Below are 27,725 nucleotides of genomic sequence, written 5' to 3'. Positions count from 1 at the left end.
CCAACCTCCCCTCCCTCACGGAGACAGGCACGGAACCCAGGAGTCCTGGCTCCCCAGTCCCCAGCTCTAACCCACCAGCCTCCCCTCCCTCACGGAGACAGGCACAGAACTCAGGAGTCCTGGTTCTAACCACCAGACAGCACTCTCTACCACACAGTGTAGCCGCTACGCTGTGGTGTCCTACCCTGCGGCCAAACTAACCGTGGTTCACGTCTACCTCTGCAGGAAGCGGTGGAGTCGTGCCTCACCCGCGTCACCAAGCTGGAGCTCCAGCAGCAGCAGCAGCAGGTGGTGCAGCTGGAAGGGGTGGAGAACGCCAATGCCCGGGCCCTGCTAGGCAAATTCATCAACGTCATCCTGGCCCTCATGGCAGTGCTGCTCGTCTTCGTCTCCACCATCGCCAACTTCATCACGCCCCTCATGAAGACCCGCATGCGCATCCTCAGCACCACCCTGCTGCTCCTCTTCCTCTTCCTCCTCTGGAAGCACTGGGACTCCATCGCTTACTTCCTGGCGCATGTTTTGCTCCCCAGCTGATTCCCTGGGGGCAGCATTCCATTTTCCTACTGAGAAAACAGGAAAGGGATTGGCGGGTGGGGGAGAAACTGGAACCTTCCATAAAATGTCTTCATTCATTCGGTTCAGCCTGGTTTCCCACCCCCTGCACCCATCCATATTCACATCCTGCATCCTCATTGTGGCCAGGAGCATGGGCTGTTGCGCCAGAATTGTTCACTCCTCCGCGAAGCCCTGGGAGTTGAGGATGGGGAGAGCGATGGAGAGTTTGGAAGAAGCCTGTAACTGGCATGTTCTTAGTTTGTTTGTTTGTTTTTAATGACATGATCATAATAGTCTCTGGGCACGAGGCTTTCTTTACATGCCAGCTGCCACCGGGACTGTAATTTAAAAGCTTTGTATCCAGAGCAGAGTTTGCCTTTGAACCCAGCCACCGGGAAACTTTCTCTAGCGAGAGGAGAGGTTTTTTCTTAAAGACAAGGCTGGTGAAAAGCTCATACCTGGGATGCAATAAAGAAATCAATAGCAAAAGGAAGAAGTGGCGCTCAGAGTGAATATTCTAATGTTTCTGCTCCCGGGAGAGCTTGCATATTTGATGAAGCAGAATGTACACATCACACCAGCTTCTCCAGACCAGACGCTTGTTCATTCCCATTGTTACCAAACAGCTGACAAGCTGAACACAGAATTGGGGTTGCTATTTATTAGTAGGATGGCGTCCTTTGCACAGCTGATCATTGGCGTACGGCCAGCGGATACCAGTTCTGGTTCTGATCAGAAAACACATACACTTCTGGCACAGGTGAAACACAGTGGGTTGGCGTTAGTTTTTTTCCTACTTTGGCTTTTGTTTGATCTCTTCAGGGACACGTGGACCTTCCAACATTGCACCTATGAAATTTACGATCTACGCAAAGTGTTGTGCGCATGTTTTAATTTATTTCGAGGTTCTGTTTCCATTTGTGAATCGAGCGTGGGGGTAAAATGCAGCTGCTATCACAGCCTCCATGTTGCTAAAGACAGAGCATGTTGTCTCAAAAGTTTCTTGAATGGTTTCATATTTATGTGCGTGTGTGTATGTATACATACACACACACACAATCACATCCTCTCCTGTTGCAACTGGGTTTAGCTCCAGTTTACAGTCACAGAGAATTTGGCCTTTCGTATCTTTGAGGCTCATTCCTGCTTTCCTGACACAGCCAGAAATTCTACAGGTGTACTAAAGAAGTCAGTGGATGTGGTGGTGTGGCACGGAATGCAGGATTGAGTGCTTGGAAGGAGGGATTGTCCTAATTTGGTGAACAGCCAGTCACCTTTGTCCGTTAAAGGAAAATGGCCTGCATTGTCTCTCCCCTTGTTTCTTGGGCTTTGACACCTAGAAGGTGGTATGGGCTCCTCCATGCTATCTTTTGGTTTCTCAGCTGAACACCGGGGATATGCTGTGACTTTGGAGTGTAAAGATCTAGCCAGGAAATTCATTCCTGGTCTAACTTCATTGACCAATGAATCCTAGCTAGGATTGCTCCTATAGGCAGAAGTGCAAGGATCCCATTTGTATGATGCAAAGGTCAGTAATTCAAGGGTTGTTGCAAACGATATGCAAGAAGCATGGCTGATAAAGGACATGCTTGCATTTCCCATTCCAGATCTTGGTCTGTGTATAATCCTTGCACCTTTGCCAGAATGGATACATGATAAAGAATAAATGACTAGAGGGTGGATGGACTGGGAGGAGGAAGCATTGGGCCTGATTCCCCCCATGTTGTGCAGACACATCTGTGCAGAGTAGGTGTGGAACGTTCCTGTTCTGATGTAGCGTGGGAAGGGCGGCACAGGGTGCAACGCAGTGGAGAATCAGACCCCAGGAGTTCTTTAGATGATAGATTGCTTCCCTCCTCATGGCAATCCTTCCTGCAAGACATTTGCAAATGCCCGTTCAAAAACTCCGACATCCTTTTGCCTTTTTCCGTGCCGGTTATGAAGGATGAACACATGTGGGGTGTCCACTTATCAAATATGGGCACCTAAGCTTGGCTCCTGCATTTCTGCCACTCATACCAGCACCTGGAACTGGGTCCAGGAACTTCGAGCGTCCATTGGAGTTGGGCACCCCTGGTTAAGAGCTGGACCTAGAACATTTGGGCAGTGGGAGGGGGCACGCCTGAAATAACACCCCACCATGTTCGGCTTTGGTGTTAGGTGGTGGGGACTGCTCTTTAGAATGATCAGCCCTATACTGCAGAGACCTCTGTTGGAAAAGCTCACATGAAATGTACAAGCAATGCTCTGAGCCTTCTTGGAGACTGGGGGGATGTGAGCCCCAACCTCTCTTCTATAGACCTATTTATTTTGTATTTTTGTAAGGATTTAGCTAGAGTTAACATTCCTGATTTTATCAGTTATCCAAGGAAACTTGGATTCTGTTGGAAACGACGAGCTAATTTATATATTGACACCAGGTTTGATATTCTCAGACCCGAGGGGCAGAAATCTTAATACACTGATAATTCCAAATGGCTACAACTTATGGCCCAGGTTCAGGAAAGTGTCCTGCTTCAGGACAGCATGTAAGCAGATGCTCAACTTTAAACACTTGCTAAAGTCTCTTTGAAGTCTGTAGGATTTAAACACACCCTTAAGTGCTGTCCTGGAGAAGGGCAGTCCTAAGCACATGCTTTAAATGCTTTCATGCACTGGGGCCTAATAATCAAGGTTCTGGTTCCCCTTTCACTGGGGTAGCTCCACAGACTTCAACGGAGCATCCAGTCTGGAGTAGGCAGGGGATCTGATTAATCAGACAAAAGGTTGAGCTCCTTTCAGGGGGCCCAATTGTTTTTTCACTCTAGTGTAAATAAGACGTTGCAAAGGTATTTTTGTTTTATTTCAGTAAAACCTAGAGGCCCCAAATCAAGGTCCAGGCGCCATTGTGCTGGGCGCTAAACTAACATGTAGTAAGAAAGTCCCTGCCCCAAAGAGCTTACAGTTTAAATAGGAGACACACCAGGTAATAGAATCCAGGTTTCCTGCATCCTACGTCAATGTCCTACCCCCTGGACCAGGCCACCCCTCAAGCAGCTCTTTACATGCGCAAAACCAGTTTGCAATCATGGTCTGCAAGGTGATAAGCGGGGACCATCCCTTCTTCAGAGATGACCACTAACTCCTGGGTCGGGTCTCAGTTAGGCTGCAGCACCAGTTATTGCTGCCAAGGTCATGTGTGCTCCACCAGGAGCAAGGAGAGGAAGAGGGGCCCTTTAACCCCTCCATTAAGTTTCCTCCCCCTCTCAATAAGCCATTCCCTCTATTTCCCTGATGCCTCAGGACCCACATGTTGACCTGATCCTCTCCTCCTGCAGCTAGAACTCTGACAGAGCATGAGGCATTTCCCTGCAATCAGCCACTCTCCTGCTGCCCAATGGATGGGAATCTGTGGGATCTTTCTGCCTGTCTGTCGTACTAAAAGCATTGTCCATCCCTAATCCGATCACTGTCAGTATCATTGTACAGGCTGCAGGGGCAGTGTTACTACCTGGAACAGTGGTTCACAGATCACTGTGGTCTCTGACTGCTTCCACACAGCTACACCCCTTGTCTCCTGCATTATGAGCTGCACCAGAGCTATAAAGCAGGGAACAGGCAAAACAACTCCAAGGCGGACTCCCAAGCTACCCTCCAAACCCACTTCTCCTCAGCAGCCAGGCCCACCTGAGTCAAAGTATAGCTCTGCTGTTCCTGCCCACACTGTAGCAGAAACAGAAGAATATCTTGCTTCTCCTGCATTTTAATGGCTGGTTGTTTCTCTGGAGGAATTGGGTTTCAAAGACTTGGTGACAACCATTCAGGTGGCTGGCAGAGGTGCCTCACACACACCATCGGAAGTATTTAGAGGCTGAACTAAATCTGGGATGGGACATGTTGATAAATAAAGGGAGGAAGTTTTTAATGCAAAATGTAGTGGAGATTAGACTTGGGAAGTGTAGGGCCTGATTCGCCCTTGCCCTGCGCTGCCCTGTGTCTCATCATTTACATCCACGCCAAGTGAGGGGGAAGTGCCACTCAAGTGCAAATTATGACAAGATGCAAGGCAGCATCTTGGGTGGCTGGGGCTAAATCTCCTCTTACACCACTTGTCCGCTGACTGCTCCTAATTGACAACAGTATAAAATCAGAATCAGGCCCTGTGCTCTCCCTTATGGAGATATGGGCAATTGGTGACCACTGGCTCTTCCCATCTAAGTGTCAGAGACACGCCATAGAAGGCAAAGAGGTGCAGTAGATGGAGTGGAAGGGTTGCTAACCTGGTGGTAGTGATCAGGCTGCACTGTAGAGCTTCCCAAGTTTCATTTGGCTGACAGGTTTCCCTCTATCTCTAAGCACTTTTTAAAGGACAAGCCACAGCTGTTTTGAGCAAACAGATCTTCTCAGGTCTGCACAGGATTCAAGAATGGGGGGAGGCCAAAACCAAACTAACAAAAAAAAGGCCTTTTAAGAAAGCCTCCAAATCACCCCCCATCACCAGAGGTCCTAGTCCACACTTAAAAGTTAGGTCAACCAAGCTACACAATGCAGAGCTGTGAAAAATGTCACAGTGCTGAGCACCTGTTAGGTCATCCTAACCCCCAGTGTAGACTTCAGTCTACACTTTAGCAGCAGCACCAGAAGTGGCTGGAGCACAGACATACCCTTAATGTTGTAGGAGGGAGGCAGGCTTTCTCCCTTTTCCCGAGGCACCAGATCAGGGAGGAACCACTTAACCACAATCATAAGACCCTTACTTCAGGCCAACCAGACTTACATGCAGAAATAGCAAAGTTTCTAGGACCCATGACAGGCTAGTGACCTGGGGATCTGCAGCAGACAACATAGCTACTGATCCTCTCTTTCTTAGCAGCCCAGCTGCTGGCTTTTCCTGTTTATGTAGCCAAGCCACAAGGGTGGGGCAGGGTGCTCCTTGATTGTGCCCAGCCTTTCTTGGCTGTAAACTCCAGACTGTCGCTTAAAGGGGTAGTACTACTCCCTATCACTGTCTGTTTTATAATATATCATTATATGTGTTATGGTAACAACCAACTGAGATCAGGACCCCATGATGCCAGGTGCTGTACATACCCATAATGAGGGACAGTGCTGGCCTCAGAGAGCTTATGATCTAAATAGACAAAGGATGGGAGGGGAAACAGACGCACAGAGCGTGGCAACTGTCATGCCCATGGTCACACATCAGGGCAGTGTCAGACTCTCTGACTGGGTCCACTGGATTTTCAGGGCATATTTGCCTTGATTTTGTTCTGCAAGAGCTGCAGTTATTTGCCAGGGTGGGGAGATGGTTTATTTTAGGAAAAATTGCAGAGAACTTTTGAAATGTTAAAAATGATTGTAATAGATATTATGGGGCAGTTTTATGTCCCTGTTCTTCAATGACTGTGGCCCCGACCCTGGCACACAGGTAACTGTACTCAGTTGTTCCTACTGACCTTAATGGGACAACTTACATGAATATAATTAGGCACACGCCTAAGTATTTGCAGGATCTGGGCCTGAGACTCCACAAATATTCTGTCTCGGGGACACTGGCGGGGAGTTTCAGCCCCCAAATTTAGATTTTGTTTCAAGTTTTACAGAAATGTTTCATTGGTTTTCTTGTGATTTCTACCAGAACAGATTTTTTGTGCAGAACTTAAAAGTTTCCTGCAGTTTTTGCAACCCAACCTCACAGCCAGGAATTGAAACTGACTAAAAAAAACCCCAACAGTTTAAACTGACCACTGTGGTTCCATTGTGCAAGAGGAGTCAAATGCAAAAAGTGAACGACTGTGTAAATGGCAAAAAGCCATTTAGCGTGTAAAAAAATGGTTTCAGAAGTGATTCTCCTGGGGGGGATCGTTAATGACGTGGATGAGGAATTTGCTCTTTTGTTGTTGTTTTTTTTATCATTTATATTTGTCATCTGACAGTGTTCTTTGGAGAACAAAGGGTGAAATTCCCACCAGCACAAGGTTGAGGCATTATTCAGAGCCTCAAAACAGGGTTTAAATCATGGCATTATGTGGTTTGTAGCCTTTATGAACAGGGGTGAATTTCACCCTAAGAGCCTGATCCTGCCAAACAACTGCTAGGTAGCATTGTGCTTAGTGTTATTACCATGATGGTCTCATCAAGCCATTGCAAGCTCATGGTAATAATCACAATGGTCCTGCTCCAAAGCCCACTGAAGTCACTGGAAAGCCTCCTGCCAATGGGACAGACCCCGTGCCAGCTAGTTATCATTTGCAGCATCAGACCTGAAAACATTAAACCAAACAATATCATGAATCGTATGTTTAGTGCTAGGGATTTCAACAGTGCAGTGAATGAACCGCAGGGTTTACCAATACTGAGGTGCACAAACCCATCCCTGCTCACCTTGATCATCCATGTGACTGCAGCACAAATGCCACCGAGCAGCAAGGACAGAAGGGTCCCGAGCCTACAACCACACAGGCACATGAGTAGCTTTACTTCCGTGAGGAGTCCCACTGAAAGCTGTGATTTCCAGAGACGTTAGCACCCCCCCACCACCTTGAATTTCCATCAGCAGTAGGCACTTTTCATGATTATTATTTGTCATGTATTTGCATTGCAGTTCACCTGAGGGCCCTGCTCATAGGCAGGACCCCGGTGTGCTGGGTGCAGTCCAAATACATAAGAAAGGACAGGCCCTACCCCAAGAGCTTGGGGCCAGATTTTCAGGTGCCTAAAGACGCGGATAGGCATCTTGTGTGGTTTGCAAAAGTGTCTGTTTAAAATAACTGCCGAACGCCCATTGATTTCTAAGCTACTGAGGCTTTTTTGTAAGTTCCAGTAGGCGCCTACCTGCACCTTTGAAAATCTGGCCCATCGTCTGAGACAAGAACTTCACTCTTTTAGGTCCTTTTGAAAATCCCAGGAGAAGTCAATGGGAACTACTCAGGCTTAAACAGGTGCAGGCATCATCAGGACCCGAGCCTTGCTGCTCATCCCTGAAAGAGGCACGGCTCCCCTCGGCACCATGACCCTTTCTGATGCCGTGTGTGGCTGTATTTATTGTCGTTGCTTGACACTTGTACCTCTCTCTGTCATATACTGTCTCTTTCCCATCAGCACTTCCATGCATGGGAAGCTTCGATTTCATCTTGCTACTATTTGTTTTTGTTTGTTAACTTTTTCCAATAAATGTGTAAAAACCAGTCAACCAATTAAATGAAACGAAAAAATTTTCTGAAATTGGAAAGTACTTTAAAAAAATATATCCTATGATGAGAGCGTTTTCCAAAAGATAAAGCAAAAAAAGAAAGGAAGGAAGGAAAAGCATGAGAAAATATTTCAAAGGACGATGGAGGTGTGCGGGAAGAGACACGCTGAAGGTGTCATTTGCCATTCTCTGTGGACCGTGGGGCTTCTGGTTTAGCAAAGCTACTTCCCACACGCTGGGGGACTGCCATTTTATACCTTCGGAGGATGAACTTGAGTGAAGATTTTGCTATGGTTCTTCAGGGATTTTTCCCTTCCTTGTTACCAGAATCATAGAATATCAGGGTTGGAAGGGACCTCAGAAAGTCATCTAGTCCAACCCCCTGCTCAAAGCAGGACCAATCCCCAATTAAATCATCCCAGGCAGGGCTTTGTCAGGCCTGACCTTAAAAACTTCTAAGGAAGGAGATTCTACCACCTCCCTAGGTAACGCATTCCAGTGTTTCACCACCCTCCTAGTGAAAAAGGTTTTCCTAATATCCAACCTAAACCTCCCCCACTGCAACTTGAGACCATTACTCCTTGTTCTGTCCTCTTCTACCACTGAGAATAGTCTAGAACCATCCTCTCTGGAACCACCTCTCAGGTAGTTGAAAGCAGCTATCAAATCCCCCCTCATTTTTCTCTTCTGCAGACTAAACAATCCCAGTTCCCTCAGCCTCTCCTCATAAGTCATGTGTTCCAGACCCCTAATCATTTTTGTTGCCTTTCGCTGGACTCTCTCCAATTTTTCCACATCCTTCTTGTAGTGTGGGGCCCAAAACCGGACACAGTACTCCAGATGAGGCCTCACCAATGTTGAATAGAGGGGAACGATCACGTCCCTCGATCTGCTGGATATGCCCCTACTTATACATCCCAAAATGCCATTGGCCTTCTTGGCAACAACGGCACACTGTTGACTCATATCCAGCTTCTCGTCCACTGTCACCCCTAGGTCCTTTTCCTCAGAACTGCTGCCTAGCCATTCGGTCCCTAGTCTGTAGCGGTGTTGGATTCTTCCGTCCTAAGTGCAGGACCCTGCACTTATCCTTGTTGAACCTCATCAGATTTCTTTTGGCCCAATCCTCCAATTTGTCTAGGTCCCTCTGTATCCTATCCCTACCTGCCACCGTATCTACCACTCCTCCTAGTTTAGTATCATCCGCAAATTTGCTGAGAGTGCAATCCACACCATCCTCCAGATCATTATGAAGATATTGAACAAAACCGGCCCCAGGACCGACCCTTGGGGCACTCCACTTGATACCGGCTGCCATCTAGACATGGAGCCATTGATCACTACCTGTTGAGCCTGACAATCTAGCCAACTTTCTACCCACCTTATAGTGCATTCATCCAGCCCATACTTCTTTAACTTGCTGACAAGAATACTGTGGGAGACCGTGTCAAAAGCTTTGCTAAAGTCAAGAAACAATACATCCACTGCTTTCCCTTCATCCACAGAACCAGTAATCTCATCACAGAAGGCGATTAGATTAGTCAGGCATGACCTTCCCTTGGTGAATCCATGCTGACTGTTCCTGATCACTTTTCTCTCGTGTAAGTGCTTCAGGACTGATTCCTTGAGGACCTGCTCCATGATTTTTCTGGGGACTGAGGTGAGGCTGACTGGCCGGTAGTTCACAGGATCCTCCTTCTTCCCTTTTTTAAAGATGGGCACTACATTAGCCTTTTTCCAGTCGTCCGGGACTTCCCCCGATCGCCATGAGTTTTCAAAGATAATGGCCAATGGCTCTGCAATCACAGCCGCCAACTCCTTTAGCACTCTCGGATGCAACGCATCCGGCCCCATGGACTTGTGCACGTCCAGCTTTTCTAAATAGTCCCAAACCACTTCTTTCTCCACAGAGGGCTGGCCACCTACTCCCCATGCTGTGTTGCCCAGCACAGCAGTCTGGGAGCTGACCTCATTCGTGAAGACAGAGGCAAAAAAAGCATTGAGTACATTAGCTTTTTGCACATCCTCTGTCACTAGGTTGCTTCCCTCATTCAGTAAGGGGCCCACACTTTCCTTGGCTTTCTTCTTGTTGCCAACATACCTGAAGAAACCCTTCTTGTTACTCTTAACATCTCTTTGAAAACTTGCTGAAAGGCCAACCAGGCACCATCCTGGTTAACTGCATTTAAGAGCTTTTTATGTTGCACTGAGAATAAACCTCACAGGTTGTTGGCTGGATCCCGGGGGGCGCATGTTCATAATCAGCCAGGGCCTCTGCCCACGTTCCCCTTTGCACACGTGCAGGAGCAGAGATCCAACAGGCTAGGTCTGTTTTGGTGCTCAGCTGCTATGGGATCCTGTGCTATTTCTTAACCACTGGAAAGCGATAAGGTAGCCAAATCCCAGATTGGATTTCAGCTGCCTGCACTGACCTAGAAAAGTACCGAAGCAATCTGAAATAGCAGCTGAGCAAACAAGACCAGGGATTTGGGGCCTGATGTTTCAAATCAAGCTGATGGCATTGCTGGCTTGGAGGGTGAACTGGCTCCTGTTCCTTGCTGCCCTCTTCCCTTCCAGCCTATGGCTAGAGTGGAAGAGTAGACAGTGAGTTGTTTCCATATCCGTTACCAGAAGGAGTGACTGGCAAGCTTCCCCCCACTCCCAGCCTGATCCTGTGGCCGAAGAGGGAAATCAGGTGATGAGGGGCTCCCCACTCCCTTCCCATTGCTGGAGAAGCAAATCAGGCTGGCTCTCAAGTTACAAATCTTGGGGCGGGGGGGGGGGCGGCAGTCACTTGCTGTGCCTGGGGCAGGTGCTGTAGTATCCCTGAGAGTGCTGGTGGGCGTTGTGCGTGGGCAGGACCTCTCCCTACCAGGCTACTTGTATGTGAAATCAGCTTGAGGAGGGCAGTGGAGAGTTGGCAAGTGGGCTCCAGATGCGATTCCTTCCCTCCCCACTGGAGAACTTTCATGCCCAGCCAGCCAAAGGGATGATGAGATGGCTCCAGCTCAGCGGAGAGGCCAATCCCGCCTGGGGTTAATTTGCTCTCTGAGCGTGATGGGTTCCCTTTGTGCAACAGTGGCCCCCTGGCACTCACTGGCTGGTGTAAATCAGCACCGCTGCATTGCTTTCAATGGAGCGTTGCTGACTCTAGCAGCTTAGTGGCATTGCACGGCTTTACACCAGCCGAGAAGCTGGCTCTCTGGGTGGAGTGGCTCTCATGAAGGCCCCGGGGAGGGGCTGCCAATTTTCTATGTTCGACTGAGAGCAGATGAATGGTTAGACACCAACTGGAAAGGGTCTACCCCCAGGCTTGAGCTGCCCTTCCATTGTAGGGCCCGAGTGGGCAGCCAGCACCTCTGCATGTGTTACCCAGCACACCCCCAGTGTGTCCCTCCTGGCGTGTGTCTATGGAGCAGTGTACCCTGGAGGCCTTTTATCCCCTCGAGGGTGCAGGATGACTTCCTACCCTGGGCCAGTCTCCCGGAGCTCATGTTTTCTACTTGATTCGCAGCTAGGGACTATAGCCTGGCTAATGAACACGTGTACAGAGGCTGGGGGCATGACAGAGGATGTATACCAAGGGCATGGCGCCTGCCCCCAAGAGCTCATGCTGGAATGCAGACCAAACCCAGGGCAATGGGAAGAGGTTGGAAGTGAGGCGAGCAGTGTGGAGGGGGGCAAAGAAGACGAGGGGGGCCCTTGAAGGAGGGGAAGTGGGCAGCAGCTGCCTACAGGGTACGCAAGAATAGAGGTGTGAAGCTGAGAGGGGCAAATGCCTCCCCACAGCACAGCCCCAAAAAGGTGGCCCAATGAACACAGTAACCCCTGTCCTCCAGCCCTGGGCAGAGCTTCCAGAGCGTCGGCCTCAGGCCAGCTCCTCAGCTGGTGCAAATCCGTGCCACTGAAGTTACACTGTGCCAGTTTACACCAGCTGAGGATCTGAGCTGAGGATCTTTATATGACATCCCTGGGAGGTGGAGTTGGGTGCATCTTAGAGCATTTGCGTTTCTGCTGTGTGTGATTTCTGTGCGGCTGACACCCGATCGGAAGCTTTTTCATCTTATCTTCAGGCTGTTGCTGGAGCGCGGCATGGAATTCCTCCCCCACCTCATTTCCTCCCCTGTTCGGTTTCCCCGTTCTGGTCTGTGGAACCGGGCACCTGCTGCTGGGCTGCTGAGCACACCTTGCCCAGTCGGCCGAAAAGAATCGTTGGCAAGGAGCAAGCGGTGAGGGGCTCTGTGTCTGTACCATTGTCAGATTTTATGCCATTAAATAGCTGTAAAAAAATTGAATAAACTTTCAAAGTCTGAAATCTCTAAAAAGAGCTCCCTTGGCCCTTTGGTTTTCATTTTCTGTTGAAAAATTGGACCTAAGCGCTTTTAGTGCGGTTGATATTCACCCCGTGCTGAGAGGCTAGGCACCGAGCCCCATTTAAAACTGGTTTGGAGCACTTACATTCATTATTTTATTTATTTGTATTGAGCTAGCACCTAGGTGTGGACCAAGCCCCCCATTGTGCTAGGCGCTGTATAAATCTAGAACAAAAAGCTGGTCACTGCCCCAAAGACTTTCCAATCTAAGAAGCAGGCCTGAGACAACAGATGGGTACAGACAGACAGGGGCATGCAAGGAAACGGTGAGCTACTAATGAACAGTGTAAGTGGGAACTCAAGAGCTGCTCATATCTTGGGCTGGCTTCTGCGCTGGGTTGATTTTCACCCAGAAGGAAGGCTAAGAACACGGAGGCCAATGTAAGGCTGGCAGGGCTGCCAAGCTAAATACACTGGGAGTCTGGCCTAGCTGCGCCCGCATACGCTGCTGATCCCTGCAGTAGCAGAGTGCCTTAGGCCTTGTCTAACCTGAGTTACCTCTTCCAGTTTTCTTTCCAAGTTTTGCACCATGGCCTCTAGACTTACAACAAGTAACAAAACACCAGCACCTTGTCTACACTAGAACATGCCATGGTGTGGAAAGAAGAAACCACTGTCAGGCTCTAGCAAATCCGGGGTCCCTCATAGTGGGGTGACTTAGTTTACCCCCCCCCCGCCCCAAGGAGCTGCAATAAAGGGCAGCTGGCTACACTCATCCCTTGGAGCCAGTACTGAATGAAAGACCCAGCGTGTTGTTCGGGGCTGCGCTGCTGGAGGGGCCAGTTGCAGGTGAAATGCAAAACCAAGGGCCAGACCTCCAATGGGAATGAAAATCCTGGGACATGAATGATGGGGGGGGGGGGGGGTTATTAACCTCCGGCACCTGCCCACATTCCAAGCAGGCTAATTCCATCTTCCTCCCTAGCCCCACTCTTGGCCTTCACCATTACAATGCCTTCTTTGCTGTTACTCTGCTTGGAGCGGCCAGTGAACAGCTGGGCCGTGGAGACTTAGCCCTCCTCTTAGCCCTGGAAGGGTTCCCTGTGGGTCATGCTGGGGTGGCAGAGTGTGGGAAGTATGCCCTGCCTCTGGCCAGTTTGTACCTGCTAGGTGGATACACACCCATCTCAAGGGCTATCATCGGGCTGATTTCAAGGTGGCAATGTGAAGGGTGAGGGTGCAAAGGGAAGGAGCAGCAGGGGTGGGCTTTCTAAGGCCAGCTCCCTGGAAAACCAGCCTGGGTGAGCCAGTGCCCGCGGACCCCAGACTGTACAGGCTGGAATTAGTTTCCCAAGGGCCTGGCAGTGAAGGCAGGTTTGAAAAAAGGAACTTTTAACGAAGCTCCTCAGCTCTAACCACAAGAGGGCGCCAAGCTTCCACCTTTGACTCTCTGTTTAACACTGCAGAACAGCAGTGTCCAGAGACACTCCTGGCCATTGAGAAGGGGGCTTTAGAAGATCCCTCTGGGGATGGAGGGGGTGGGCTGGCCCTATGCTGGCTATGACGCAGCTTGAGTGTTTGGCTCGGTGGCTAAGGGGCAACGTTCCCCTCGTGTGCTGGCCGTGATTGCCTCTAGCGCCCTATCTGCCTCCTGGCGGGGGTTGCCCAGTGCCTGGGTTAGCCCCAGTGCATTTTCGGTGGGTGCAATTAGTGGATCAAGATCTGCAGCGCCCTGGCGTGAAGGTTAACCCTTTGGAGACTCTGCACCTGCTTCCACTTCCTGCGGTGGCCCACAGTGTATTTCAAATAGGGGGACAGACCTGAGATGGCCCCACTCTTGATTGGAGCCTCGGGGGGGTGAGTCCCTTCCCTGCCCCGTCCTTCCTCGGGATGGATTCGCTCTTCCCAGCCCGGGGCACTGCAGAGAACCCAGGGCCTCAGGCGCTGGGCCAGGAAGCCGCTGCAGCTCCTGTTCAAGTTCCACATGGATGTCGGGAGCTAAGTGAGAGCCTCTGCCATGACCGGGATGGGGGGTGACCAGGCCAAGTTTGAGTGGTGCAGTGATCCCATGCACTAGGGCATTACATGGGATATAAGAGGGCCCGTGCTGACTGAGTAGGAGACAGGCAATGTTTTATGTAAATAAGGGACTTCTAATATAATGGGGGAGTGTTGGCAGCCTTGCTGTTTCCTGATGTGCCCTCAGGTGGCTGGTGCTGTGGGAGATTCCCCATGGGAGGAACTAGCATTGCAATGGCGTGACCCCCAGCAGCAAGAGAGCCCATGGAGGGAGCCTGTTGGAGTCGAGGCAGGGAACGAGAAGAGAACATGGGGTGGAAGAAGTATTTGCTCCCCAGAAGCATGGCTAGGAGCCAGGGATAAGCTCCACGCCTGACAGGGATGCTGGATCAGAGAGAGGGGCAGAACTGGAGCTAGGGGCTTGTCTTTGCTCATGGGACCCCCTTCTTACGGCAGCCCCTTTGGTGACCAGAGCCCTGGGGCAGTGACAGTGCTGACTGAGAGTGGTGGGAGAGGGTGGATTGACTGGTGCCCCGAGCCTCGACTAGCCTATGCCCACCATGAGCAGAGGCAGGGGCAAACCAACACAATGGAGAGAACCTTAACATTGTCAACTTTATACAAGAAAAATCCAGAAATATGTCAGAACTAGTAACAGAATAGAAAGAATAGATGGATAGTATACAATAAATAATATAGAGTAACATCAAATACTCGCTTAGGAGGGCAATAAACTGTAAATTACCATCACCAGAAACGAAGTTTTTCAGCACCTGGCTGTCACCCCAAGAGGAATCAACTTCTCCTCTGCCTGGCTGCACTCAGCTTCACCCCAGCTGTCCTGCCTTCCCCTCTCTCCGGCTTGCGATGCTCCTTGGCTTCAACACTGTGACGCCCGCGCCTCTTTCCAGCTGGTCCACCCACGAGAGCCAGCCCCAGGCGCCCAAACCATCTCCCGCTATCAGTGCCCCAACGGGCAACCCCACTGGGCAGAGCTCTGTGCCCTCGTGATGAGCTCCTTGCACCCGGCGCTTCATTGTCCAGCTTCCTCAGCCAATCCCCTTTTCGACCAGTGCTGCCTCCTTCTGCCTCCTCCTTCTCTAACTGCCTCTCCGCTGCCCCCTTCGGGCCATTTCCGAGCCCCCACCCCAGCTCAAGCTGCCTTCCAGCTGCAGCAGGGACTAGTGTCAGGGCCAGGGCTGTTACACTTGCACCTCCCGGGGCATTCTCATGAAGGGCCAGGAGATCACTTCTACCACAGACAGAACTCCCCTGTGCCCACTTCAGCAGGGACACGTCCCTTTGGGCCCAGGTGTAGACCCAGGGCTGGATGGCCTCATCAGGCCACAGCAGGGATGAGGAGCGAACATGTGTGCCCCATCTCACCTACCTACATGCCAAACACAGGGCTGCACAATTGCCCCAGTGCATTATGGGCAGGGCCACCTTCTGAACCATCAGGTAGTGGCCTCTGCATGGCATGGTAAATCCTATGTGCCTATGGCTAACAAAGGGCATAGGTGAGGCCCTCTGGATTCTGCATGAACTGGCTTCCCCTGCCTGGGTGGCTTACCCTGGTGACCCCCAGGGGATGCTCTGTTATTCCTGTGATGCTGGGGGTGGGGAAGCAGACAGTTCTGCTGTTGAAATGTTCACCACAGATATTTCACTGCTGCTCCTAAGCCTGAGCTCCTTGCTGTTTTTCTTCCAAAACACGTCTAAAGAGCGGGCGGCTGCTGCCTCCAGCTCCTCCCCCAGGGTTTTGCAGAGGGAATGCATAGGAGTGGGCGGAAATGGGATTGTGGCAGAGTTGCTTGCCATTCCGTGTTGACGATAAATTGCACTGGAAGAGATCTCTCCTGTTCAGTGCACGGGGCTGGGTGCCAGGACTCCTGGATCCTATGCTCAGCTCTTGGAGGGAGTGTGGTCTAATGGTTAGAGCAGGCGACTCCTGGTTCCTCTTTAGAACTCTTCCACTGACTTGATGTGTGCTGTGAGCAAAGACACCTCCCTGTTCCTCAGTTTTCCCAGCTCTAAAATTGGGGGTTATGATATTGACCTCCTTTGTAAAGTGTTCTCTGATCTTTGGATGGAAGATGCTCCGTAAATGCAAAGTGTTGCTATTGTCAACCCTGCCAGCAATTCTTGCAGAGAGTCTGGTTTCAAAGACGCTCATGGTGAAAATCTCATACCCAGCTGCCCACAAGCTAGAATCTGACGGGATCAGGGACCCAGTTATGAATTGGTTCAGAGAAGAGCCACGAGAATGATTAAAGGTGCTCTGCTCCTCTGGGGAGAAATTACAGACAAGTGAGAGTAGCAATAACAACAGTTTGGATTTACAGGAATGCTTATAAGCTTTCATCCTGAATGGATCTCAACATACTTAACAGGCTTATGCAGATTAAACACAGCCATCACTCCAGCCACCACTGGGGTGGAGCACGGAAGCTGTTTAACAACTCACAGCAATACACCATGACGGTTTAGGGCAAGAAATACAGGATCTGCAGGGAAAAGAATAGAGGAAATTAAGGGATGGTCATGACGGTGGGATCTATCAGAAAGGTTGGGAGCCCCATTCCTTGGGACATTAAAAACAGATCTGGATCAAGTGCTGGGGAATAGACAGGCCAGTGGGGACCAATCCTGCACTGGGGAGGGAATAGATGGACCCTAATATCTGTAACTTCTATAATTCTGTGAAATCACGCAAAGCTGTTAAACCCTGGTGATTCATGCTCACATGACAAAAGCAGCACTGATCACTAGACTTCCTGTTGCGGGGAGGCTGGATTGTTTGTCTTCCCCTCTGGCAGTGACTCAGGATCAGGGGAGCATGTATCCTACACCATCGCTGTCCTTCCATTGGGTGTCAGAGGCATCATTAACGGATCTTGCTTCTCTTCTCTTGTGTCTGGAATGCTGGGCATAAGGAGAAGAAGCAGAGAAGATGCTTAAAATTAAAGGATGTAGCAGAATGAAGATCGAGAATCGTACGATGCAGGCTCTGAGTATGAGAAATCCCACACATGGAGTAGCTTGTACAGGTGAAGGGGCTGGGAAATGGCTGCTGAGCAATCCCAGTGTTGTGTGAGGGCTACGTGTCAACCAAACAGCAGCTGGTCAGATGAGTATCTTCAATAAATCAGAGTTCCTCCAGTTTTTTTGTTCTGCGCCTTGTTCTATTAGGTGAGGCTCCTCTCACATACCAGCTGCCCTTGCCACCCCACTAAGCCCCCCCACTGCTTGCTTCTCAAAATATACCACCGCATGGACCGGTGGGGAGGGCTCAACCCCCAGGTGAACCACTGCAGTAAATGGTCTCTGGCCAATGTTTTCAAGAGCAGTCACTGAGTTTGGGTGCTTCAGTATTTAGGCCCCCCCAGGCTCTGATTTTCAGGGGATCAGAGCCCCTATAATCATTCTCATGGCTCTTCTCTGAACGGTCTCCACTTCATCAACCTCCTTCTTGAATTGAGGGCGTCAGGATCGGACACAGGATTCCAGTAGCAGCTGCACCAGATTAATTTATAAACTAGCTTCCTGGCTTGAGACTCGGCCCGTCCACCCCAGCTCTTCCTCCACTGTGCAGCTCTGTAAAACCACATGCTCAGGTTACGGTTTGGTCTTCTCTGCCAGCCCAGTGCACAGAGAACTTGCTGCGTATGAGGGAGGCTGCATCTTGCTCTCCAATGTGGCTATTTGGCAATGGCAGAACAGGTGGCAAGTGGAGGAAGACAATCAAGGGCAGATTAATATGGTTAATATGGCATGTTTTCACATGGCAGCTGGCCAGCACAAAGGAGCTCATAGTGAAGATGACGCTGGAGGCAGGGATGAATGTCTCTCACTGGGTAGTGGTTCAGGCAGACAGAGTTGTAGGAGAGAGATCTTTACTGAGCGTGCTGAGAGGCCAGTGGTTTTTGGCCTCTGTTTGTACAGCGCCTAGCACAATGGGGTCCTGGTCCATGATTAGGCCTCCTAGGTGCTATGGTAATACAAATAATAATCATAATGCTGAGAAGCCGGTGGTTGTCTGGCAGCACCTGGCCCAGTTTGCATTCCTGGTCCCTTGATACCACCTGTTTCCAAATCTTGTCTCACTCTTGGGTGTCTTCCAGGCCTTCAAGGTTGGCCTCAGGGTTGCCTCAGTCTCTGTGCTCTCCAGCATTCTTGGCATCTCAACAGGCTCACACAGGCTGGTTCCTCACCATTCCCTGTAGCTCCCAGGGTCTCAGAGCTTCTTAGGGTTTCCTTGCAGCATTTTCCAGCCTTGGGTCCAGGCCGGAGCGATCAGTGCTGGTGGTGGATATTTCAGGGCAAAGCGTAAGGCTTCCAGAAAGCACTCAGTAGTGCAAGGCTACACCACCGGTGGGAATTTGTTCCTGACCTCAGCTGGGGGAGCTTTTTATGACCTGAAGCCTTCAGAACAGGAGCCTTTGTCATTGCACCAATCAGGGCAAGTGAATCTGCAGCTGCTGCTCTGGGTTTTTGTTGTCGTTTTTTTTTTAAAGTAAGTGTGCTAATTTAACCCCAGCCCAGCAAAGTGCTAACGCACATGCTTACATTTAAGCTTTGAAGTTTGGGTGTATTATAGAGCACAGGGCCGGAGCTCAGGGGCCCTGGGTTATAATCCAAGCTCTGCCACTGGCCTGCTAGGTGACCTTGGGAGAGTCACTTCCCCACCCCGTACCTTAGTTTCCCCATCTGTAAAATGGGAATAAGGATACCGACCTCTTTTGTAAAGGGCTAGGTAGGATTCATGTCAGCCCTTTGAAAAGTCCCACTGACTTAAGGGAACCAAGCACTTAAGTGCTTTGCTGGATCAGGGCCTTGGTGCTCATGTGAAAGGCACAGGCTGACTCCGTAGAGGGCTGAAGGCCTCTGCTCACACCAGCAGAGGTGTCAGCAAGGGACAGCTACTCCCACCAATGTGCCTCCAACCTGCCCCAAAGGGATAAGAGGGAAAGCTCAGTCTCTAGGTCCCATTCAGGACTTGGCCTCTTTGCTGACACAGCCAGGCAGGGGTTCTGTCTGCAATGCGATCACCTGTCAGCTGGCAGCCAGCCTGAAATCCCCCAAACTGCTTTCACCCAGCCAGCAGCCCCGCGCAGCCAACAGAGGGTGACAAATGACATTCTGAACATGCACCGTCGGGGCAGAGGGGCGCCAGGCCCTGTCTGAAAAGCCCTGATGTGCCCATTGTTTTATTTAGCTTGTCCTCAGAAGAATTCCTCTGCTTCAGCCTGTGCATCTCCAGGCTTCCTAATGACTTGCATTCTCAGCGGCCACATTCACTCAGCGGGTCCAGGCTGGCTCATAACGGGCCCCTTTGTCCCTGCGGCAGGGGGGAGCGGGGAGGCTTTGACGTCACCCTGTGTAGAATTCCTTAATGCCATTCAAACCTCCCTGGCCTGCGTCGCTAATTGCACCTTATGTAACAGCTGCAGCTGGGTGCCCATTCCTCTGTTGAAAGCGGGATAACTCAGAGTGACAGGGCTCTCAGGTCTGGGACAGGAACGGAGCCCCTGAGGAGGCAAACAAGGGCTGCTGCAGAGCCACATCGCGGGGGGCACAGGAGCCCCAAATGGGTGGAGCCTTGGGGCTCCTCAGCAGCATCAGGCTCGTGGGGCCGGTCCAAGGTAGCTGGAAAAGTCCCAAAAGGACGTCTCTAGGCAGAGCCCTTGTCGTGGCAGCAGGAGCCGGTGCTGGCAGTAGGTTAAGCATGCAAATCCCCCGCCGAGGAGCACACAGGCCTCAAACAGGAGGGACCAGGTTGAGGCTGCTGCTCCCTCTGTCCTCTGTGCTCCCTGCCCATGTGAGATTATTGTGCATGGTTGTTAACAGAGGATGCTTCCACGAAGGGCTGCCACTGCCAGGCAGTTCCCAGGGACTTGTCCCAGGCCTTTCCCCCCACTGTTTAGTGGAAACAGGAGCATTCAAGACACTTTCAATAGGATAAGCCAGACAGACGCCTTCCCCAGTCTCAGCACAAAAGAGCGAGTTCTGGGCTGTGATGGGAATTGATGCTAGGTCAAGGGAAGGAGAGAGCAGGGGGAACAAAAGCAGAGAAGGAGGGAAGGGACTGTAACAGAGAAACAGGAGGGAAGGAAGGGGGGTGAGACAGAGACTGGGAAAAAGAAGGAATAAAATAAAGAGAGCTGGAATGATGGTATCCACACCAAGTGCAATTGCCATCTGGTTGTGAAACTCCTCCATTTCTGCTGACCCTCCTGATTTCAATTCTTTGCCCCCTTTCATAAATTTCCTGCCACTATTAGCTTTGTCATGCAAAGCCTCACACAGCGGTGGGCTGCTGCCACACATCCCAGCAACCCTGAGAGCGTGCATGGTTATCTACTCTGACTCCAAGCACACACCGCACAACGTTCACTCACAATCCCCTCGGTGCCACATGAACTCCGGAGATCCCCAGGGCACCTTTGGATGCCATTTAATAAGCCTGTTATCACCTGCTCCTTGTGTAATCCATGCGGGTTGTGCAGGTGAAAAGCCTGAACTTTAATGGGGCTGCCTGTCACTTTCATTAAGAAACAATTGACTGTCAACAACATACTCATAGGGGGGGAAGGGGGTTAATTCTTATTGGTTGTGTTCATTCGTCTTATGGTAGCACCTGGAGGCCCCAGAGTCCTGTTGTGCAAGGTGCTGTACACACCTATAACAAAAAGACAGTCCCAGCCCCAGAGCATCTGTCGACCCAGCAATAAAGGACTCATGGTCAGACAGGGCACACTTGGTACCATCAGCTCCCACAGTAGAGTCAGAGGACTCCTATTCTGCAGATGAACAGGGGCCAGTACTAGTGGTTCCGTGGTGATCTGGTGAAAAGCTACCAGCCCTGGCATGGCTTCCAGATCCACCCAGATGTCTTGGTGCCCTCATGAACTGCACTTTTGGCCAAAGGACCAATGGTATCCTCCAGCCTTGGGCCCATCTCCCTACTCTTATCATCCTGTCCACTGACCTTATTGGGGCCCTGGGATCTGTACTTTCAGGCACCAGATTATGAGGACGCTGGCCATTGCTCTCAGCAAGGAGCCACAGTCCCCGCAGGAGCACTTGGTTGAGGAGGAGCCGCCAGTACACCAAGTACCGGCAGATCCACTGGTAGTGCCTTCTTCTGCCTGCCCGGATGAGGCAGATACTGGCCTCTCCCTCGCCACCAGATGAACACAGGCAGTATTTAGACCTTCTGAAAAGGATCGCTGAATTTCTTCACCTCCTACTAGAGGAGGTTCAGGAACCTACCCACTATCTCCTGGATCTCCTGGATATTCTCCAGGCTAGGTTCCTTCCAAAGCAGGGCTCCCTAGTAACGAGGATATATTGGATCCTGCTAAAGAGATTTGGTGCACACCTGCCACTTGTGGCCCAATCTCAAAGAAGGCTGAGAAGAAGTGCTTTGTGCCCTCCAAAGGGGCAAAATCCTTGTTTTCCCTCCCTAATCCCAACTCCTTCGTGGTCCAGGTGGCCATGGAGTGAAACAGGCTGCACCAGCTTTGGTCCAACCCTTTGGACAAAGACACCAAGAGACTAGATCTTGTTGGCAGAAAGATATTTTTGTCCACTAGCCTACTATCCCACGTAGCAAATGACCAGGCATGAATTCCCAAGTATGACTTTATAAACGACAACAAAATATCGGCATTTGTTAATGAGCTACCACAGTGCCGTAGGTCACAAATGCAGCACTGGATTATCTCGGTCCAAGCACATCTGACACACTTCCCCAGGATTAGCCCATTTAACTGTGTCTCAGGCTCTGTCTACACTATGCAGCTTTTAGCGACATGTCCGCGCCGCGACAGCCATGCCCCTATAGGGCACGCAGTGTAGCTGCTGTTTGCCAGCAGGAGAGACCTCTCCTGCCAACAGAAACTTCCACCCCCAATGAGCGGCGTTAGCGTTGTCGGCAGGAGAGTGCTCCTGCCGACAACGCGCTGTTCACTCTGGCGCTTGTTGTCAACAAAACTTGTGTTTTTCGGGGGCTGTTTTTTTAACATCTCTGAACGACAAAAGTTTTTTCTGCCACTTGCCTGTGTAGACAGAGCCTTAGCCAACCAACTCACAGATGGGCCTGGCCAGGTGAGCAGTGGGCGCTGTCCGGGGTTCTCTGCTCGGTGTCCCCATCCGCTCTCCTCATTTTGAACCTCTGACCTTCACCCCGATCCCTGTTTTTCATTAGTTGTCCTCCGTAATCAGTTGGTCCCTGGGTCCAGTGGTCCCTCCCGCTAGGCTGGGGGAGGGACCTTTAGCAGTGGGTGGGCTTGCGCCCGCCCACTTCCCAGGTTTTTCCAATAAGACCGGGAAGACAGGGCAATAGAGAGTGTGTGATGGGTGCATTAGCTGCTATTCTGGCTTTCCTCTAAAGCCCCATCTACACTATCAAAACTACCACGCTGGGGGGGCCTCGTTTCAGCACAGCCTGACATGGCTGGTTCTTGACAGTACAGACAGGCCTGAGCTCTGTTTGAAGCATGCTCCTGATCGATCATGCAACAGCACTGCAAAGTCCAAGAGATCTACCAGTGGGGGGTTACAATAGTCCTGTTTTGCCTTGGTGGGAGACTAGCAAGTATTACATATAATGGTTACAAGATCAAATTGCCTTTAACGATAGGCTAGACAGTGGCTTAAATTAGTTTCACCTTTTGTGGATTTCCATCTTAGCTCCTGAGACCTGAATGTGGCTTGAATACAATGCTCGTCTTTCTCCTAAAATGCACAGCCAAGACTGCCTGCTTATTCACCAGTGAATCAAGATAATGAGCCAAATTCTACCCAGTTACACCTGTCAAAAGCTGAAGCAACCTTACTGGACTATGATGGAATTAAACTGGATTTACACTGATGTAAAAAAGGGCAGGATTTGGCCCACTGTGATCTAAGTTCATCACCCGCTCCACTTTTATTCTGTCTGCCACATGCACCTCCTGGGAGTGTGAGCTCATCAGAGCTTATACAGAGTCTTTACCTTGATCTGTATACGGCCCTCAAAGGAAAAAAACCCAGGGGTCTGCAGCAATTGGTGGTGAGGTGACACCTTTTGAGTCCATATTTAGCCAATGACCCAGCATGGTGCTGGGGGGGCTGCCTTTCAAAGAGCCTATTTCATCAGCAATAGTTGATACAGGAGGCAGGCCAAGCTGTAGGACAGAGCATGCAGTGGCCAATGTTACAGTGCCATCTTTCAGGAGGGATACAGAACCAAGATGCTAACTGCATGTGACCAGCAAAGATCCCATAGCACTTTTTGCAGAAGTAGGGTCATGAACTTTGGTGATCTGAACCAATTCAATTTCCACGGTATGCATCCGATGAAGTGAGCTGTAGCTCACGAAAGCTCATGCTCAAATAAATTGGTTAGTCTCTAAGGTGCCACAAGTCCTCCTTTTCTTTTTGTGAATACAAACTAACACGGCTGCTACTCTGAAAATTCAAGGTGGGTAACTACATTCTGCCAACCGAGATTCCCTCTGCAGTTCCATTGAGATAAGGCATTCTTCTTCATGTCCTGTTCTAAACTTTTCTGTAGTGTTGCGCTGTGCTATTAAACAGCTGCCTTGTTCCACCCCAGCGCTGGCTGCAGTGATCCCTATGTCAGGTCTGAAAAAGTGAAATGCGATGGAAAGTGCAATATACATGCAAGGTATTGTTTCCAGAGCATGTTCCCCCGTAGTATGCGAGTAGGGAGTGGACAGGAAGAACTGATTTCGTCCGCTAAAGGCTTGGTCAGTCATTGGTGCTGGCCTGCCCCTTGCCTATGTTACAAGGAGAACATGTTTTGTGTGTGTAATTACCCTTCAGTGCAATGAGCTTGTGAAAAAACATAATGAATAGGACTTGTATCTAAGAGGTAATTACATTTAATGGAGATGAATAATCCAGTGATTCATCTTGATAAGACTATACTGTCAGTTTTCCAGCTGCATTTAGGTCAGACAGTAAAATAATGTGCCAGCTCCCCCATTCCCACCCAATGCTGCGCCTTAAAAATCTCTGCAACCCAGCTCGTCTGTCTATCCATCCAGTCAGCGCCAGACTAACTGGAGGTGTTGCAGTGAAGATGTGCCCCTAGCAGACCTACCGGAGCAGCCTCTCCTCTGTGCTGTGCAGGCAGCAACCCCAAGCGCTCCTGTCACACTGCACATCACCTTCCAGCACTGGGGGGAGGCAAAGCTTCCAGAAGCACTTTCCTCCCCTCTGTGTGGCGCTTGAGGGCAGTCCCTTGCTCCTGAGGGGCGAACTGGGCCTGATTCTCCCCTGCCTCGCTCCTTGTGTGGTTGTTTACCTGTGTAAAAATGCCACCACCCCCGAGAGCGGGGCATTGTGGTCTGGTAACATTAGCAAATCCCAGCGAGGTGCGAGGCAGTGGAGGAGCCTGACCCCTTGTTTGGGGTTACTGTACCAGCAGGGAGGGAGGGAGGAGGGCTGAGACCTTGACCTGTTTATCACAGAGACATTTCAGTGATATGAAACCTGTAAAAGTCCGAACTGGGAAGGGGAGTTTTCTTTCTTTCACTGCTCAGCAGCCTGCATCCCAAGAAGCAGGAAGGGGGCGGGGGGCAAGAGACCTGCATGTGTGTGGCGGGGGCGCAAGCACAGGACAGACAGCATCAAAGAGAGAGACTTTGAGATCCCAGACGTCGAGGAATCCCCTCCCCACCCCGCCAGCTTGGGCAAGCTTAGTAAAAAGAAAGAGCTGGTACCAAGGATAACATGCTTTGCATTCCATTGCTGTCTCCAGGGGAATTTTGATGGATTTACAAGAAAAATGCTCCACCACACTGGAGGTCAAAGCATCTGAAGGACAAATTTCCTAGCGGAAAGGCTTAATGAAGTCAGAGCTGAGCCACAGTCAGCATCCAGGTCTCGGGCAGTCTCATCTCACCTGTCGGGCCTTGGCCAAACAAAGCCCCAGGGGAGGGAATAACTCTAGCTAGGTCTGTCCTGGGATACTGCAAAAGCAACTTGGCTGGGTGGGGGAGATAGGACTGGGAGATGGAGAGTTATTTCTGGGGGGAAGGAGAGGAGGAAACAGGTGTGCAATGGGAAACAGAGCAGCAAATGAGAGAGAGCTGGTGAGAGACCAAGCCAAGTCCAGCTCTGCCTGTCAGTAAAGGCTTCAGGCAGGGGCATGCGCTCTTTGGCCAGTGCAATCAGCACAACAGGTGGTAAGCAGCAATCGATGCTGCCTCTGAGATGCTGAGCCAGCAGGTTTGCTGGGAAGAAGCCTTGTGATTAAGATACTAGTGGCGTCAGATGATCTGGGTTCAATCCCTGGCTATTGACCTGTTCTCTGACCTTGGGCCAGTCACTTAAGGTACAAGCCTGTGGACCCGGCAGCAAGTCTCAGAGCCCAGGTGTACAGGCCCGTGGGGCTCACCCTGTGGTAGATGTTCCGGCTCCGGATTTGCAGCCAGCGGGTTTGGTCCCCTGAGCTGTCATTGCAACACCTTTCTCCAGCACCCAGTTCAGGCAGGACACGCATGGCAATAGAATTTTTGCTGCAGCTGCCTTTAAACCTTCTTGGCTTCTTCCTGCTGATTTTGATTGGGGTGGAGATAGGGGGATCTCTGTGTTTTCCCTCGAGTGATTTTACCTTGATTTTCTGCAGCAAGGGAAAGGGAGAATAGCCATAAAAAAAGCCCTCTGCATTGAATTCCCCATCCTGTGGAGTCCCGGGGTTTTATTCTTTCCTCCCCTCTGCCCCTCCACCCACACTGATCGATGGTTCACACCTGCACCGTCGGCAAGGGGAATACAAAACAAACCCTAGACAAAGGAAAAGCCTGCAGCGTTCCTGCACTCGCCCCTAACACAGCGTCCACATTCCTTTCCAAGGTCAGAGTCGGACACCTGTTTTCTTTTGAGTAGCTTTGGTAAGACTGGAAAGTCCTTTCCATCGCCAGCCCCAAGTGTGAGGAGGAAGAGGAGGAGCAGGAGGGGAGAAGGAGGACCCTCTGGGGTGCCTGACTGCAGAAAACATGTTTGACTGTCCGAAGTTTGTTCTAACAAGTCTGTGTAAAGGCTGCCATAGCAGTACAATGGACAGAGCAGATCCAGACCACTGGTCCATGGCTCCAGTGCAGTCAAACAAGAGTGGGGCTCCTCAATTGCACTGGGTGTCGATCGCAGCTGGCATGAGCTGATAAAACTCTGTTGAAGCCAAAGGAGCTCTGCCCTTGGAGGATCTGGCCCTGCCTGGACTGGATTCTGCTCTCAGTTGCAATGCAATGGAGTTCCCCGAGGGTCCAGCACCCAGTGGGGTTACTCCTGATGTACCCTGGATTACCGGAGATCAGAAAATACCCCACAAACTCCACTTCATCTGACTCACAGTGGTTAAGGCACTAACTGCCAGGCCAGTCCTTTAACCACGTGGCCATTCACACAAGCAGTGATTCTCACACTGGCCACAGAATGAAAGAGTTTGAGAACCAAGCAGCTGGGGACACAGGAGGGCTGTCGGGCTTGGATTAGTCCTGCCCGTGCTGGGCCTGCGTTGTGGTTCCATCAGCATGATCCATTTTCCAGGCCATTGCTGTCCATTCGCAGCAATACATTCATATGAAATAAGAATAAATTGTTTTCTCAGTATTGAGTCCATTTCTGGCGACCTGATCAGACTTGAGCCCACCTGGGACGTGAAACATCTAAACCACTCCAGCGATCACTCCCTCGGCGTCAGTGACCTCCCAGTGTGCTTCAGTAAACCCCGTGGCCTGGATCTTTACAAACTCACTCTCGCTTGAAGGCAGTTTGGAGCTGGTGCCTTTGAATTGATGATGTCCGGGCACACACACGCAGTGTGTGCACACTGCCTTGTTGCTCACCGGGGAGCACGCTTGTGCGGAAGGTTGAGAGGATCAAAGCGGGGCTTGGCTGTCTAACATGGTCTGGGGAAAAAAAAGAACTCGCAGCTGATAGGACTGCTTAGGCTCTTCCCAGCTTGGTGTGGTTCAGCTGTGTACGCAGCACCACCTGACTCACTGCGGGATTGGGCCCTCACACACTGCCATACCCAGCCTCTGCTGTGAGCATGGTGGGGGACTAACGCTTTCATCTCTCTCTGCAAGGCAGATGCTCATGATTACAGAAGGGCTTTCTGCGGCATTAACTGGGACCATCGCTAATTCTCTGAGTGGATCCACCAGCACAAAAGGCATGTCAGAGCACATCAGCCATGTGTGTCTTAGCACAGCGAAACAGGAGCTCCTAGGACTCTGTTTTGAAAAGGCAGGTGCCTGCACGTGCCGGCTGTTAGAAAAGCACCGTCCTTCTGCCATCGGGAAAAGCTTAACCCCCTCACATCCAGCCCCCAGGACCAAATGCTGCTCTTCCCTGCAGGGGAAGGGAAGATCACACTTGTCAGAGAACTGCCCCAGGCATATTAACATGGATGGATGGAGTACCGGTGCCAACCGCAGAGCCATCCTCCATTGGGTTCCAAGCATCTGCTAAAATGTACACAAGCATCTGCTAAAGGAACATACCTCAGAGAAGAAGCTGTCTTAGATACTTATCTGGCCCCTTACACCCTGGTATCTGAGTGTCTCACAGTCTTTAATGTATTTATCTTCACAACACCCTTGTGCCATTACCACCATTTTACAGGTGGAGAAACTGAGGCACAG

At 50.6% G+C, this 27,725-nt stretch overlaps 1 protein-coding gene across 9 annotated transcripts in view; it reads left to right on the top strand.

The window, feature by feature from the left end:
* TMCC2 (transmembrane and coiled-coil domain family 2) overlaps positions 1-8,177 on the top strand; it is a 74,541-nt gene extending 66,364 nt beyond the window's left edge. For all 9 annotated transcript variants that reach the window (XM_084611184.1, XM_084611192.1, XM_084611185.1 and 6 more), the window contains one exon: positions 226-8,177. In XM_084611184.1, coding sequence (XP_084467310.1) covers positions 226-537 — 312 coding nt within the window. In that variant the 3' untranslated portion in view covers positions 538-8,177. The remainder of the gene's footprint in view (positions 1-225) is intronic.
* Positions 8,178-27,725: the final 19,548 nt, after the last annotated feature.

The sequence above is a fragment of the Lepidochelys olivacea genome (genome assembly GCF_965140295.1).
Source record: "Lepidochelys olivacea isolate rLepOli2 genome assembly, chromosome: 21".
NCBI classification, from domain to species: domain Eukaryota; kingdom Metazoa; phylum Chordata; order Testudines; family Cheloniidae; genus Lepidochelys; species Lepidochelys olivacea.
Note: the sequence above shows the minus strand (reverse complement) of the source record. Positions and strands in the feature narration are given on the sequence as shown.